The following is a 15,702-nucleotide window of genomic DNA, read 5'->3' as shown; positions in this document are numbered from 1 at the left end:
CGGGATCTGCTGGAGCCACTCGCCTAGCTTGGGAGTCACCGCACCTAGTGCTCCGATTACCACGGGGACCACCGTTACCTTCACCCTCCACATCCTCTCGAGCTCTTCTCTGAGCCCTTGGTATTTCTCCAGCTTCTCGTGTTCCTTCTTCCTGATATTGCTGTCATTCGGAACCGCTACATGGATCACTACGGCCGTCTTCTTCTGTTTGTCTACCACCACTATGTCCGGTTGGTTAGCCACCACCATTTTGTCCGTCTGTATCTGGAAGTCCCACAGGATCTTAGCTCGGTCATTCTCCACCACCCTTGGGGGCATCTCCCATTTTGACCTCGGGACTTACAGGTTATACTCGGCACAGATGTTCCTGTACACTATGCCGGCCACTTGGTTATGGCGTTCCATGTATGCCTTGCCTGCTAGCATCTTGCACCCTGCTGTTATGTGCTGGATTGTCTCTGGGGCATCTTTACACAGCCTGCACCTGGGGTCTTGCCTGGTGTGATAGACCCCAGCCTCTATGGATCTTGTGCTCTTGTTCTTGTGCTGCCATGATTAGTGCCTCTGTGCTGTCTTTCAGTCCAGCTTTGTCCAGCCACTGGTAGGATTTCTGGATGGCAGCCACCTCCTCTATCTACTGGTGATACATACCGTGCAGGGGCCTGTCCTTCCATGATGGTTCCTTCTCTTACACCTCTTTCTTGGGTTTCTGCTGCCTAAGGTATTCACTCGGTCAGTTGGGGCCATCCTCCTGATGTATTCATGGATGTTCACTGCCTCATCCTGGACTGTGGTGCTGACACTCACCAGTCCCCGGCCCCCCTCCTTCCGCTTAGCGTACAGCCTCAGGGTGCTGACTTGTGGTGAAACCCTCCATGCATGCTCAGGAGCTTCCTTGTCTCAATGACAGTGGCTTCTATCTCCTCCTTTGGCCAGCTTATCATTCCAGCAGGGTACCTGATCACAGGCAGGGCGTACGTGTTGATAGCCAGGATCTTGTTCTTACTGTTCAGCTGACTCCTCAGGACTTGCCTGACCCTCTGCAGGTACTTGGTGGTTGCAACTTTCAATGGTTCCCATTTGCCTGTGGCATCCCCAGGTCGGTCCACTAGTAGCTGGTGTGTTGAGACTCGACTAGTACTATGGTGTTATTACAATTCACAGTAAATACTAATAACTTTGTTCTTGTCAAGGGAACCCTCTAGCAGAGCTTTAAAGCTGAATTTGCCACTCAAAAGACCCTTTATCCATTTTGTTTACCATCCACAGCATTACTGATGCCTTGCTGTCAGACACCCTGAACTATGCGTGTCTGACAGCAAGTGTGTATGCATTACTTGCACATCAAAAACAACTAGAGGTGTTACAAGGAATTTGTGTTAATTGTGTTAACTTTGAAGGCAGTAAGTTACACAGAAAAATATTACTGACAATCAGATCCAGAAAGACACACCAGAAAAAGATTCACATAAATAAAACATGATTTTTTGCTTCCAAAAGGCCTGTCTGAATACCTTGCCTTTCCACAGAAAATGTATATATACATACAACTGAGAGTTCAGGGAGCCTGCACAGCTCTGTTTTGTTGCATCAAATTCTTTTCCTCAGAGCAGTTCAGTATGAAAACTCATCATCAAGGTCAAGGTGAAAAGAAAAAAAAGAACACTTAGACCAATAAGAAGCAACCTCAGACAACAAAAGGCAACAAAAAGTAAAGTTAAACTAAATGGAGGCAGCTTTAAAGTATCAATGTAATAGTGTCTTCAAATGTTGACAAATCCAGGGGAGGATGTACACGTACGAGCATACACTAACACATACCTGCCAGTGGAGAATGATGCTCCAGATGAGCCCAAGAATGAGTTTGTGATTCCCATCGACGATGTCCGCTGCCCCAATATTCACTAATTCCACCTGGAGATGGGATGCGGGAAGCACACAAATCACAAATGATTTCCACAATTTTAGGAAGGTCGTCTTACCTACTCTCACCTCCATTGTGGTGGTGACTCTTTAAAATGAAGCCATGTTTTCTTGTGAACTTAAACTTGCACGTAACAAAATCAGTCCTAGTATTTAAATGTGGGCATTAATTACACATAGTAGTGTGGTTATGATCAGACATCACAGATGGCACAGACAGTGCACTATTACAACAGGGAGGGATGACTCTTGGTTATCTGATTACAGATGGATACGAGTAAACTACTAGTTGCCATGCAAAACTAATAAAAAGGATCTGTTGTGTGTCAGTTTTGTGTGATCCAGCCATTATTACGCTGGAATTTTTTCCTTTCTTTTTCCTTTTATGTTTTGTTTCTTCATAGTGATTTTCAACAACAAAAAGATGAGAGCTGGAGTAAATCTGTGGATCTGCAAAATTGTTGTGTGTCCATCCATCCTCTTCTGCTTATCCTAATCGGAGTGGCTAGAGCCTAAGGCAAGAGGCGGTCTACACCCTGTACAGGTCAGCAGCCTGTCGCATGGCTAACACAGAGAGACAGACAACCATTGCCACTCACATTCACACCTATGGGCAACAGGCACCAACTGACCTAAACGCACTAAATGCATGTCTTTGGAGGAAGCCGGAGTACCCGCACAGAATGCATGCAAACACCGCACAGGAAGGCCACGGCCAGATGGTGGGGTGAACTCAGGAACTTCTTGCTGCAAGGCCACAGTGGCAACCACAATGCCAACCACCACACTGCCGTGCTGTTTCCTATATGTTAATCACTATTAAAAGTGCTGACTTTCATCTTTATTTGTATCATCCTTTAATAAAATAGAAAAATTATTATATATTATCACATATTCTTTCTAGACATTAATAAGGTAACTGAAGATGGGGAAATAACTATTTTTTAAAAATGTCCAGAAAAAACACATTGCCTATGTTATTGAGTGAAGCAAAATAGTACTTGGTGGAGAAACATTTGTTGGCAAGCACAGCAGTAAGATGTTCCTCGTAGGTCACTTGGCCCACTCCTCTTTACAAAAACGCTCTAAATCCTTTAGGTTTATTGGCTGCCACTTGACAACTCGGAGCTCCAACTCCTATAACAGATTGCAGATTGGATTAAGGTGTAAAGACGGGCTAGGCCGCTCCATGACCTTAATCTGCTGCTTTTTTTTAAAACCGTTGTCCTGTACCCTTAGCAGATGACTCCACCTGCATGTTTGATTGTAAGGATGCTGGTATTTGTGTCATACCCAGCATTTCTCCTCCTCCAAACATGGCAGTTGATGCCAAAATTTTGGTTTTATTTGACCACGGCGCTCTCTCCCATGCCTTCTCTGAATCATTTACACTGGCTAACATAAGATGGATCTGTATATGTGTCATCTTGAGCGGGGAGACCTTACAGGTGATAGATTTCAATCCGTTAACAGTCACACAGTCATAATACAATATTTAAAAAGAGCTCACTCTTAAACAGTAGCAGTATTAATCCATATAACACTCAGCAGTTTCATTGATTTCACTCTGCTGATTGTAAAGTTAGATTTATTTAATGTAATTGATGCAAGAAAACCAATATAATTATGTACATTTACATCTTTATAGCAGTGCATACTCACATTGTTCTTCTGTAAGATCTGCAGAGCTCGGTTGACATTGTTTAGCGAGTGAACGCGCGTGAATCCCCTTTCCAACTTCACCTATGTGTATGTGCGTACACACACACACACACACACACACACACACACACACACACACACACACACACACACACACACACACACACACACACACAGAATGATTGTTTCTAAAACGGGTGATGAAAATTTCAAATGGTTACACCTTCTGAGAAGCAGCAAGAATCACTGATGAGCAGAGTGGGAAAAATACATGTTTTCAGTGTTAGGAGTAATAAATGGTCCTTTTTCAGTAGATATTAAAATCAAAACTACAGTCGGGATTAGGCGCTCTCCTGCAGCGTCTACAGTGGGATCAGTGGATCGGCAACAAGTGATTGTGCCAAACAGAAATAATGGGCAGAGTGCTCTCCAACGTCATCTACACGTGGATTTTACCTATTATTTGGTTATGTTTAGATACTAATTTGATTGCGCTGGTTTTGATATTTGTTGGGTTATCATCCAGTCTCCCTTCTTCTTCTAATATATATTCTTCCTCGATGTGAATCACATTTTAAAAAGCTAGATGTTTTCAGGATTCCAAGGTGACAACTTCTAGGTGATTTGAGATTTCATATTCATTTCATATTATGTGTCTTGCTTTCTCTTTATACTGAGATAGATGATTATACGGTTTCAATGATTGAAGTTAAGCTAAACACTATCTAGCTGTCTATGGTTTTATTCTCACTGAATGAATAGCACCTGCTATCATATGGCAAGAAGAACATTGTGCAGCTAACAGTGAACAGTAAGTGACTCTAGCCACAACAAGGTTAGAATTTAATATGTTATTTATATCTTATATTTAATATGTTATTCTGTTTTGGTCTTTTGTTTTTTTTAAACAACTATTTATTTATTACTTTTTAAAAATTCTGTTTCTTTTCGTCCGGGGCCGTGTGTACATCATTTCGTTCCACTTCATGTAAACATGCGATGCGAATGACAATAAAGCTCCTTGAATCCTGATATGGTGCTGTGTGGTTTGAATGACCTGTTCCCAATAAGTCATAATCCTGAACATGATCACCACATTGAAATTTTAACTGGCCCACTGACTCATTTATAAAGCTTTAATGGTGTCCATAGTTGTGTACACTGTCAGGTTTTAAAAACTGAACTTAAAATGGACATATTATGTCGTTTCTTAGTTTAGTTATATGTGCAGTGTTACAGTGATGGATGTTTATACAGTGGATGCTTACATAACTGACATTTCCAATAAAAGCCCAGGCATCAAACTGCTACAATGCTTCACTTCTGACTGTATTTTTCTACTCTTGCATTTGTGTCCCAGTTCTATCCTTGACATGTACTAATACAGCTATTCAAAAAACAGCACTGTACAATGTAGAGTGTTGAAAAGAGCCAGTACATCGTCACAATGCAAGCACACTATATGTGTATATGTTCATACCAGCTCATGTCCTGTTAGTCCCTCCAGCAGCTCTAGCAGGCGTCGCCCATCACACAGGTCTGAGAACAGGTCCTCCACAGGTGGCTTCCCTGTCTAAAGCACAAATACATCAAATGAAAATAAGAATGTGGATTTGTGGCAGAGTGTGGTCTCCAGCTCCCCTGCAGAGGAGGGCTGATGTGTGGTGTGCTGTGGGTTTGGGGGCAGTGCCACGGTGGCTGGCAGGGCAGGTGGGATGTATTGACTAATTATGCCTTTCATGTTTTTTCATGTTTTTAGGAGCGTGCTGGGACTGGAGAGAGGACATCTGAAAAGCTACAAGCGTGAATTAGAGCTGGAAACAAAAATAAAACATTCACCTGCCCTTCAACGATGTGTGGTCTAGGCGTGTCACAGCAAGAATAACAACTTACATTTTCAAACTATGTACATTCCCAGTAGTATTTTCCTACTTTATACATTATTTCAAAAAAGAATCATAACATTGATAACTTCTAAAGATTATATTTCTGAGAAAAAAGTCAGAATTCTGAATGAATGAATGAGCCTTTATTTGTCCGTTGCAGTTGCCTGAGATTACAGATTTCTGAGATTAATATCAGAAAAAAGTCAGAATTCTGACTTTTTTCTGATAATTCTGGAAAAGAAAAAAAAGACGAGCCCCCCCCCCCAAAGTGGCCCTAATCCTTTGCGTATTTGTCTGATGAGGAGCATGTGTTCTAAAAAAATCATGCACCACTAAATGCAATAGTGTGCAAACAGTGTGCAAACCATTAAATTATTCCCTGGAGGACCAGGAGTGACAAAATAGCATATTTAATTATTTCATTTTGACACTTTTGGCCCTCCATAGACCTACTTGCTCAGAGGGCATAAGTATATAACCACTTCATTTGTGTTTATTCTACATACTAGCTGCTACTAGGCAAGTAATGATTTACTCTTTTCATGTTTGGTCAAAAGGAGGACCTGAAAATGGTGGACACTAATGCTAACAAAACTCTGCTCTTTAGAAGTAAATGCTAATGGACAATTGTCATGATGTTGACCTAATAAGAGATAGAGGTTTATTTATTTCCATTATTCCAGAGAGTACTTACACGAGCCTCTTTCCTAAATGTCAGTTTACTGAGCCAATTTCGGCACACATTAATATGCGTCAGTTGCTAGGGTTACATTTATTCACAGTACCACATTCATCTCTTGAGCGCAACACAGTCATAACTGTAACTGTGTCATTAATGACCCTCTGCACAGAGTCAACCTAAAGTGTGAAGCACTAACCACAGACTCCTCTGAAGACGCTGGCACAGGACATTCAATGGGCACAAAACAAATCAGATGCTGTCCGAGCACAACACAAACTTCAAATTTCTGTGTTACAGAATGAACTGGCACATCTCAAACATACTGTATCATATATCACTGTATCTCTCTGCATTTCTTGGGGCAGATCATCTATGTGGGAGAACAGTATCCCTTCTTACATATGGCAAGTGCCACTTGGCAAACATTTAAAATAGAAAGGAAACAGTTGAGGTGAAGGTGCAGAAAGTGCCACAATCATGGCCAAAAATGTGATCCTGAACTTGTAAAGTATATATAATGTACACTGTACTGTCACGTCTGGCGAAGCAGATGGCGTGGAGTGGATGAGAAAGAGGACCCAAGTACAGACAAACAAATGAATGAGAAGGTTTCAACCGAAGAATGAGCCTTTATTGGCCGCTGTACCAAAACACAAAAGGAATCAGAAAGGGAACTAACAAAACCTAAACTGGGAGCAGCTAAACTAAAGAACACCGGAAACATGGGAAAATGTGACAAAAACCTTAGAACCGGGAACGAGGAACCGGAGACACGAAAACGCAGACGAAACACTGGGGAAGACTCACAGGAGAAAATGCAGACACATAAATACATGAAGAAATGAGGAAATGGCAGACAGGCAGGGAACACAGCTGACGCTAATCAGATGAGACAAAACCGGGAGGAAGCAAAAAAGAGCACATTGACATAGGACACAGACTTTCAAAGTAAAACAGGAAACACACGACAGCCACAGAGGCACGGAGCTGATACTGAACAGAGGGAACACTGAGTACAGGGACAGGAGTGGCATGAGACACAAATGACTGGGGAACAAGAAGACAGAACTAAACCTACACTAAACACGAGGGGCACAGGACCAAAACCTAAGAAATCACAAACCAAGAAGAACTGGAGAGCTAGAAATACAAAACAGAAACCAAAACACAAGCAGTCAAAAACCATGAGAAATCAAGATCAATAATAATATAAAAGTCAAAACACTGGGTTACCAACACAGGACCGTGACAGTTTCCCTATTTAGCAATGCAACATTTGTACATAACCATTTATTTTAGAGTGGCATTTCATGTCCCTATTCTTTATTAAAAAAAAGAAAAAAGACAAAAATCTTAGAAGTATCTCAAAAGCAATGATGGCAGGAAGCTACATCTTTACTTTCTACAATAAAGGGATGATCGTCTGGCTCTGCCGGAGGTTTCTTCCTGTTAAAAGGGAGTTTTTCCTCCCCACCGTCGCCAAAGAGCTTGCTCATAGGGGGTCATATGGTTGTTGGGTTTTTCTCTATATGAATCATTGTAGGGTCTACCTTACAATATAAAGCGCCTTGAGGCGACTGTAGTTGTGACTTGGCGCTGTGTAAATAAAATTGAATTAAAAAAAATTATTGAATCGTGGTGCTAGTGTGTTATACTAGTGAACAGAGTGTGAACTGTGTAGCTTCATACTGAAAAATTGCACAATGATACCTGAGCTGATGTTTGCTCTTTGCACAGCACAGGGGACACGGTGTAATTACAAATCAGCAGAAAAGGACTTCCAGAGAGCAAACTTAGAGAAGCACAGGAGGTGTCAAGGGTGTAACAAAAGCAGTTCAGCAGCTAATCTCTAATCAGCCAGTCACGTGGCAGCAAGCCACTGCTTTTACACATGTGAGTGAGAGAAAGAACGACCGCTGGCTGAACTGCACAGGTTGATATCAACAGAGACAGAGTGTGTTGTAATTCATGCACTTATCTTTTAATAAGAAAATCAAACAGGCCTTCATCATTTTTTTATTAGAAATTGTGTTTGTTGCATTAATTGTTTGAATCATTGTTACTCTAACCACTTACTCACGCTCTGCAGCCAGAAACTGACGAAACTATTTCTACTGTTAATTAAATTAAAGTGTGAAAGCCTAAAAAAATAACAGGTGAACTATTTGTTAACGATTTGTGTGACTTTTTTTCCCCTGAGACTTGTGCTGTAATTATCTCAAACAAACCGCACAGGTTCACACAGGATCTAATATAACCAATCATGCCCTAAGAAAAGGTTTAGGCAGTCACGATGGGGCCCATGTTAAAGTGGACCTGGCACCCTGGGCCATGCTGCCATAGATTTTGGTCATGGGTAACTGTTAGCTAACTAGCCGTGACATTAGTTTTAGCTTGGGTATTTGACACATTCAGTCCAAAAAGCAGTGTGTTCGTGCTCAGTGTGCCCCAGTGTCAGAACTACAGATGACTGTTAGTTCATCTCTGTCCTCAAAAACACAGCACTGTTACTGTGTTTTAATGGCATAAAACACAAGCCACCTTCAGTACCTTTGTGCTTATTTACTACACTCACTTAAAATCCATTCCAGATTACACTTGACAAAGATAGAAGCACTACTTTTATGTTTTATTGTGTAGTTAGTTAGTTATCAGTAGCTTATGTTTCATGTGACTCACATTTAATTCTATTACTGCCCTACACACACTTCTGCGCCTGCATTTCTAGTTCTCAGGGAAAGATTTTCCACATCTTAAAATACATTTCATTACAAACATTTACTTCCACGGACACATTTCCAGGTTCGTGTCTTTTTATATTGCTGCTCTCGGTATCAGACCATCTCCGACCATCATTGGGCTTGCTAATGTAAAAAACTAATTATTATTAGAAATTGATACTAAAAATTACTCATCTGCGTATTTACTAGATTTTAGACACCGACGTTTTTACATGCTTGTACATGTCTATAACCGATGATGTAACAGTTGTTTCACAATAGCTCACACACTTTGAGACCAACTTTCTAGTCTGCTTAGTTATTTGTCACCGTTACTACACTAACCGTATGGCTCCCTCCTCAGACTGTCCCTCGAGTGTCACTCTGCTTGCTCATCAGCTGATGAGCAAGCAGAGTGACACATTCATCACACTTCCCTGGGTGTGTTTCCCAGTGTTCTCTGTTTTTTGGACTTTTTAGTCTTTATTGTATCGTGTTTTGAGAAATGGATTCTTGATTTGTGTCTGGATTTATATGTGATTATAATTTAGTTCTTTGTCTTGTCTGTGTCTCATGTGTTTGTATTTTCTTCCAGCATCTAGTTTGTGTGTCTTGAATCTGGGTTGCATGTTTCCTGTCTTATTTTGAGAGTCCTTGTCTCGTGTGCATTGCATTCAGTTTTGCTTCCCCTAGTCTCATTATGTCTAATTTGCTATAGCTGTGTTCCCATGTGTCTCTACTTCTTCTTCACCTTTCACCAAACTCTAACAACTTTGTGACCAAACACCTTCCTGCTTACCCACCCTTTACTGCCTTCCAAGCTACAGTCCTTGTGCTCCTTTACTCCCTTCTGTTTCACCTGCTCAGCCTGCACTCTGCTGCACCTCAATTCACCGACCCTTCTTTCACCGCCAAAGACCTAGTTTTAAATAGTAAAACAAATGTAAACATAGGAAAGAATTCCCTCTCCCCGCACATTATTTTTGGACATGTAAAATTTAACATCTGACATCAGGAAGTTTCTCTTGTTCACTGGATGGTACTACCACAGATACTAGGAACAAATGTGGGAAACACATTAGAAAAGGTATTCACTCCTTATAACTTTGTGTTGTATGTAACTATGATCCACAACATTAGATTCAAAACACTTTACTAATTCTAGAGGGGAAATCTTTTTTTTTTTTTTTTTTTTTTTTTTTTTTTTTTTTTTTTTACAGGTGTTGTTTTAATACTGAAAGCTAGAAAATATAAAGTCTTTAGCCCTGCCCATTGATCAATAATGTAATTTTACTGGAACATACAATTGCACCAGGTAGAATAAAAGAATATAGGCAGAAAGACAAATTTGGATGGAGAAGAGGGTTTGAACCAGGTTTTGGGTCAAGCGTAGTACCCTAACCTCTGGTCCTTACTGGAATAAATGGACTGTTTTATAAACTTTTCACAATTGTGCAGAACAAATGGGGATCCATTGTTTTTTTTACAACTATTATATACGGGGTGGGCCATTTATATGGATACACCGTAATAACATGGGAATGGTTGGTGATATTAAAGTCCTGTTTGTGGCACATTAGTATATGTGAGGGGGCAAACTCCTCAAGATGGGCGGTGACCATGGTGGCCATTTAGAAGTCGGCCATCTTGGATACAACTTCTGTTTTTTCAATAGGAAGAGGGCCATGTGACACATCAAAGTTATTGGTAATGTCACAAGAAAAACAATGGTGTGCTTGGTTTCAACGTAACTTTATTCTTTCATGAGTTATTTACAAGTTTCTCTTTGTTCACAGCCATTGACATGTCGAAGAGGTTAACACGTGAGGAGCGGATCGAAATTGTGTTGACATCTGGTGAACGCAGTAACCGGGTCATTGCAGCAGATTTCAATGCAAGACACCCTACAAGACCACCCATCTCCCATGCTACAGTCAGCAAACTGCTTGCTAAGTTTCATGAAACTGGTTCAGTGTTGGATTTGCCAAAATGTGGACGCAGGAAAACTGTGACTAATGAAGAAACATCAGTGGCTGTCCTAGCTTCATTCAGCAAGAGCCCACAGCGTAGCACTCGCCGCATGTCACTGGAGAGTGGCATTAGTCCAACATCCCTTTGGCGGATATTAGCTACTCACAAATGGCACCCTTACAAACTCCAGCTGCTGCAGCATCTCAGCGAGGATGACCCAGATCGGCGCACAGAATTTGCAGAATGGGCAAAACAAAAATCAGTTCCCGCAGAAGATTTTGTTCAGTGATGAGGCAAACTTTTATGTGATGGTGAAGTTAACAAACAAAACCACCGCTATTGGTCTGACACTAACTCACATTGGATGGATCCCTCCAAGACTGTTGGACCAACAAAAGTGATGGTTTGGTGTGGTATATGGGGCACAACGATAGTGGGTCCATTCTTCATCAATGGAAACCTCAAGGCCACTGGATATTTGAAATGGCTACATGATGATGTGTTTCCCTCTTTGTGCACTGAAGCTGGCACGTTCCCTGAGTTTTTCCTGCAAGATGGTGCACCACCACATTATGGGTGCAGGTCCAAGCATTCCTAGATGAACAGTTTCCTGGAAAGTAGATTGGTCGTCGTGGGCCAGTTGAATGGTCTCCCGATCTGACCCCCTTAGACTTTTATCTTTGGGGTCATCTGAAGGCAATTGTCTATGGTGTGAAGATATGAGATGTGCAGCACCTGAAACTACGGATACTGGATGCCTGTGCTGGCATTTCTCCTGCGGTGTTGCTATCAGTGTGTGAAGAGTGGGAGAAGAGGGTTGCATTGACAATCTAACACAATGGGCAGCACATTGCACACATTTTATAAGTGGTCAGAAACTTGTAAATAACTCATGAAAGAATAAAGTTACGTTGAAACCAAGCACACTATTGTTTTTCTTGTGACATTACCAATAAGTTTGATGTGTCACATGGCCCTCTTCCTATTGGAAAAACAGTTGTATCCAAGATGGCCGACTTCTAAATGGCCACCATGGTCACCACCCATCTTGAGGAGTTTGCCCCCTCACATATACTAATGTGCCACAAACAGGACTTTAATATCACCAACCATTCCCATGTTGTTACGGTGTATCCATATAAATGTCCCACCCTGTAGATTAAGTGTCATAGATAAAAAATTATAACTTCATATATGCTTAATTCAAATTAAATTTTAACCCAGTATTTCCATTCAAAGGTGAGATAAGTCAAGCTGTCCTTAGTGTGGAGGGCACAGAATGAGAGAATCATCTTTCTGTGTCTGCAAAGTCTGATTTTGAAGCGACTACATCCACACACAAGAGGAACGAGTCAGCAATGTTTAGCATTCTGCTCACATTCCTGTAGAGGTCATTGCTATCAGTGTTTACTGAAGATGAAAACGCATTTGTGTGTGTGATATGATCAGATCTGACCTCCACCCACCACTTATGCACGTGGGACATGGTGTGGGAAATATGCTGTGGGACATGACTGTCTGTTCCTCCCTGGTTTGTGTCAGTGCTCGTGTTTTTATGAATGCAAACCGCAGCTTGTGTTGAAGAAGATAAAAAGAGATATGATAAAACAAATCAGGCCAGAATATGGTGTAGAAGCAGCCTGTGAATTCACACCTATTTGTCAGCAGATGTAGAACAGGCTGCCCTTCACATTACCCCAAGAAGTCTATTACCAAGGTCTATTTATTTATTTATTTATTTATTTTTTTGACAATATTGTCAAAAATCCAACTACACTGTAACAGCATAATATTTTTATCATTATAAATACATTATTATACTACATTTATAACAAATTAGCAAAGAACACCATAAATCTGTAACAATGGAATTAGGGTAGATTACAGCAGAACAGGAAGAGCATATGGGAGAAGGATGCAACACATAACAATAATGTTCAGTTGCTAGGGGATCTAAGAGCAGACCCCCGCAGCCTCCCTGAATAGGATCCAGGAACCATCACACTGGAAGACATCCAGGAAAGAGTGTCAAGCACTTGACTTGGACAGCACCACTTCGGTTTGCTTCGCTTTCGTTGTCATCTCTCCCTTTTTACCACAACGGACCGATGCAGCATCTGACTCAATGCAATCATCGCCTAATTTGTCTGTTAGTCTCCTGTTCTCTTCTCTCCTGACTCATAAACTAGACCCCAAAGCACCTGAACTTCTCCACCTGGGGTAGTAACTTGTCCCTGACCCAAAGTAGGCACTCCACCTTTTTTGACAGAGGACCATGGTCTCTGACTTGAAGGTGCTGATTCTTCTTTGTGCCCCTTCACAACTGGCTGCTAGAAGTCACCACCTAATGAAGCCAACAGAACCAGATCATCTGCAGAAGAAGAATCTGAGGCCACCAAAGTGGAAGCCTTCCAACACCTGGCTATGCCAAGAAATACTGTCAATGAAAACCATGAAGCATATACTCACTTCTTCTTTCCACATTGGATCAGAAGCCTCTGTCTCACCCTATCCCTGCATCCTCCTCTCTCACCAACTAGTCTGCATAGTCTACTTTGTCTTGTATGTCCCCTATACTTCCTATTCAATCCAAACTATTTCAATCTTCCCTATCTATCTTTGTGTCCAAAATATTTCAACAAATATTTCTATATTTTTCTGATACACTCATAATCTTATCTGTTCTACTCAGTCCAATGAAAACCACAAACTATAGCAGGTCTTACTACCTTGTTATAAACCAGCCATCCCAAAGTACTGTGGCCCACTTAAAAAAAACAATCTCATGGGCCCCACTCAGTCTTCTTTTATAATTAAAATACATGATAAAGGTCATTTTCTTAAAACATTTTTATAAAAATTTGACATATACAGTATAAACGTGGATGTAGCCACTGTAGACACCAATTAGTTTTGCAAACAGGATGTTGATGCTTCAATTTGATGCGTTAATTTATAAGCTAATCTTAGCAAGCTGCATTCATAACCTGTATTGTGTTTTTAAATACTATTTATTCATATTTTAAACATTTTTGATACATTTTATGAATCAATTATGTTTTAAATGTAGCATTTATTCAATTCCAATTTTTATCACAATCACAGAATTATTGATAGATGTATGTGATTAATTATGCATTTCTAATGTAAATCAATTTATATTATTATTATTATTATTTTTTATGCATGCACTCCCTACCATTCATAAAGCTTTACCTCATAGCAAGCCACAAAATAAGTCAGCTAAGAAAGTGCTTCAAAAGGCTACAGCAGCACATAGAGAGTAAAGAGATCCACTCCACATCAACTCCAAGGACTGGATCATGTCTCACAGACTGTGACAGGGATAGCTGTCAATCAGTGCACCAACACCCCTAACTCAATTATTGGGATGAGCTGTAGATAGATAGATAAATAAATACATGTTAAATGACAATGGATTAGTTTTTTATAGGGCTTTTCAACTTTACCAGAGCACTCAAAGCACTTTATACAACTTGCCTTATTCACCCATTAGCCGGAGCTGTTTGTCAGCCCTGTGACAGACTGGTCACCTGTCAAGGATGTACCTTGGCTTTCACTCACAGTTCCTGGGATGGAGTACTGTGACCTTGAACTGGATAAGTGGAAGAAGATGGATGGATGGAGTAAGTTGATCTGTGACACATTTTCTCCTTCTAGTTAGCTCTGACTCAGACAAATTACCAGTCCCAGGAGTATAAGGCCACGTGTCTATAAGCTGGCTTTCCAGCTTGGGTTGTCTAGGAGACCTTCTAAAGTACTTACTACTATATGTAAATAAATAGTATTCATCATTCTTATTGGTAGTCACTACACATTGAGAAAAGTTGATCTCAGGTCCTGCCCACTTCCCAGGTCAGGTCAGGTCAACTTTATTTGTCAATTCTGCCACATGTACAGGACATACACAGAATAGAAATTGCGTTACTCTCAAACCCTAGTGATTAGAAAAATGCAAATAAAATAATTAAAAAGTAAAAATTTAAATAAATACAATACAATTTTACGTATAACAAAAAAAGCTATGCAATATACATATACAATATTCAAGTAAGAAGGCATAGTGGTGCAAAATAGGCAAATAGTGCAAATGGAGATTTAGTAGTGTACGGTAAGAGATAGTGTAACAGCAAAGTCTTATGAGGTAATGGCAGTCCAATGCTCCACAAAGTGACTGGAGCAGGCCAGTGAGTGCGTCAGAGAGTGTGTGTGTGTGTGTGTGTGACAGAGTTCAGTGAGACCGTGGTGGAGAAGAGGGGAGAGGGGGGCAGAATCGGGAGGGAGTTTAGCTTCCTGACAGCCTGATGGATGAAGCTGTCCTTCAGTCTGCTGGTCCTGGCCTGGAGACTCCGCAGTCTCCTCCCTGACGGCAGCAGCTTGAAGAAGCTTTGCATTGGGTGCGTGGGATCAGCCGCTATGCAAAGGGCTTTTTTAGTGAGACGGGTGCTGTAAATGTCCTGGAGGGAGGGGAGAGAGACACCAATGATCCTCTCTGCAGCTCTCACTATGCGTTGGAGGGTTCTATGGCAGGACGCATTGCAGGCTCCAAACCACACAGTGATGCAGCTCGACAGGATGCTCTCGATGGTGCCTCTGTAGAAAGTGTACATGATGGGGGCTGGAGCTCCTGCTCTTCTTAGTTTGCGGAGAAAGAAGAGACGCTGCTGTGATTTCTTGGCCAGTGCTGTGGTGTTGTACGTCCAGGAGAGATCCTCTGTGATGTGCACACCCAAGAACTTGGTGCTGCTCACTCTCTCCACAGACGCTCCGTCAATGGTCAGAGGAGCATGTTGGGTGTGCATTCTCCTGAAGTCCACAACAATCTCCTTCGTCTTCT

General features: G+C 41.2%; 1 protein-coding gene across 2 annotated transcripts in view; it reads right to left on the bottom strand.

The window, feature by feature from the left end:
• dmd (dystrophin) overlaps positions 1–15,702 on the bottom strand; it is a 289,532-nt gene that overhangs the window by 194,454 nt on the left and 79,376 nt on the right. For both annotated transcript variants that reach the window (XM_085449001.1, XM_085449002.1), the window contains exons 3-5: positions 5,066–5,158; positions 3,586–3,666; positions 1,822–1,914 (exon numbers count right to left, since the gene is read on the bottom strand). In XM_085449001.1, the coding sequence (XP_085305127.1) occupies positions 1,822–1,914; positions 3,586–3,666; positions 5,066–5,158 (267 nt within the window). The remainder of the gene's footprint in view (positions 1–1,821; positions 1,915–3,585; positions 3,667–5,065; positions 5,159–15,702) is intronic.

Source organism: Copadichromis virginalis, linkage group LG23, assembly GCF_057382275.1.
Source record: "Copadichromis virginalis isolate Kocher_CV1m ecotype Utaka linkage group LG23, C_Virginalis_male_GT1.1, whole genome shotgun sequence".
In the NCBI taxonomy this organism is placed as follows: Eukaryota; Metazoa; Chordata; class Actinopteri; order Cichliformes; family Cichlidae; genus Copadichromis; species Copadichromis virginalis.
Note: the sequence above shows the minus strand (reverse complement) of the source record. Positions and strands in the feature narration are given on the sequence as shown.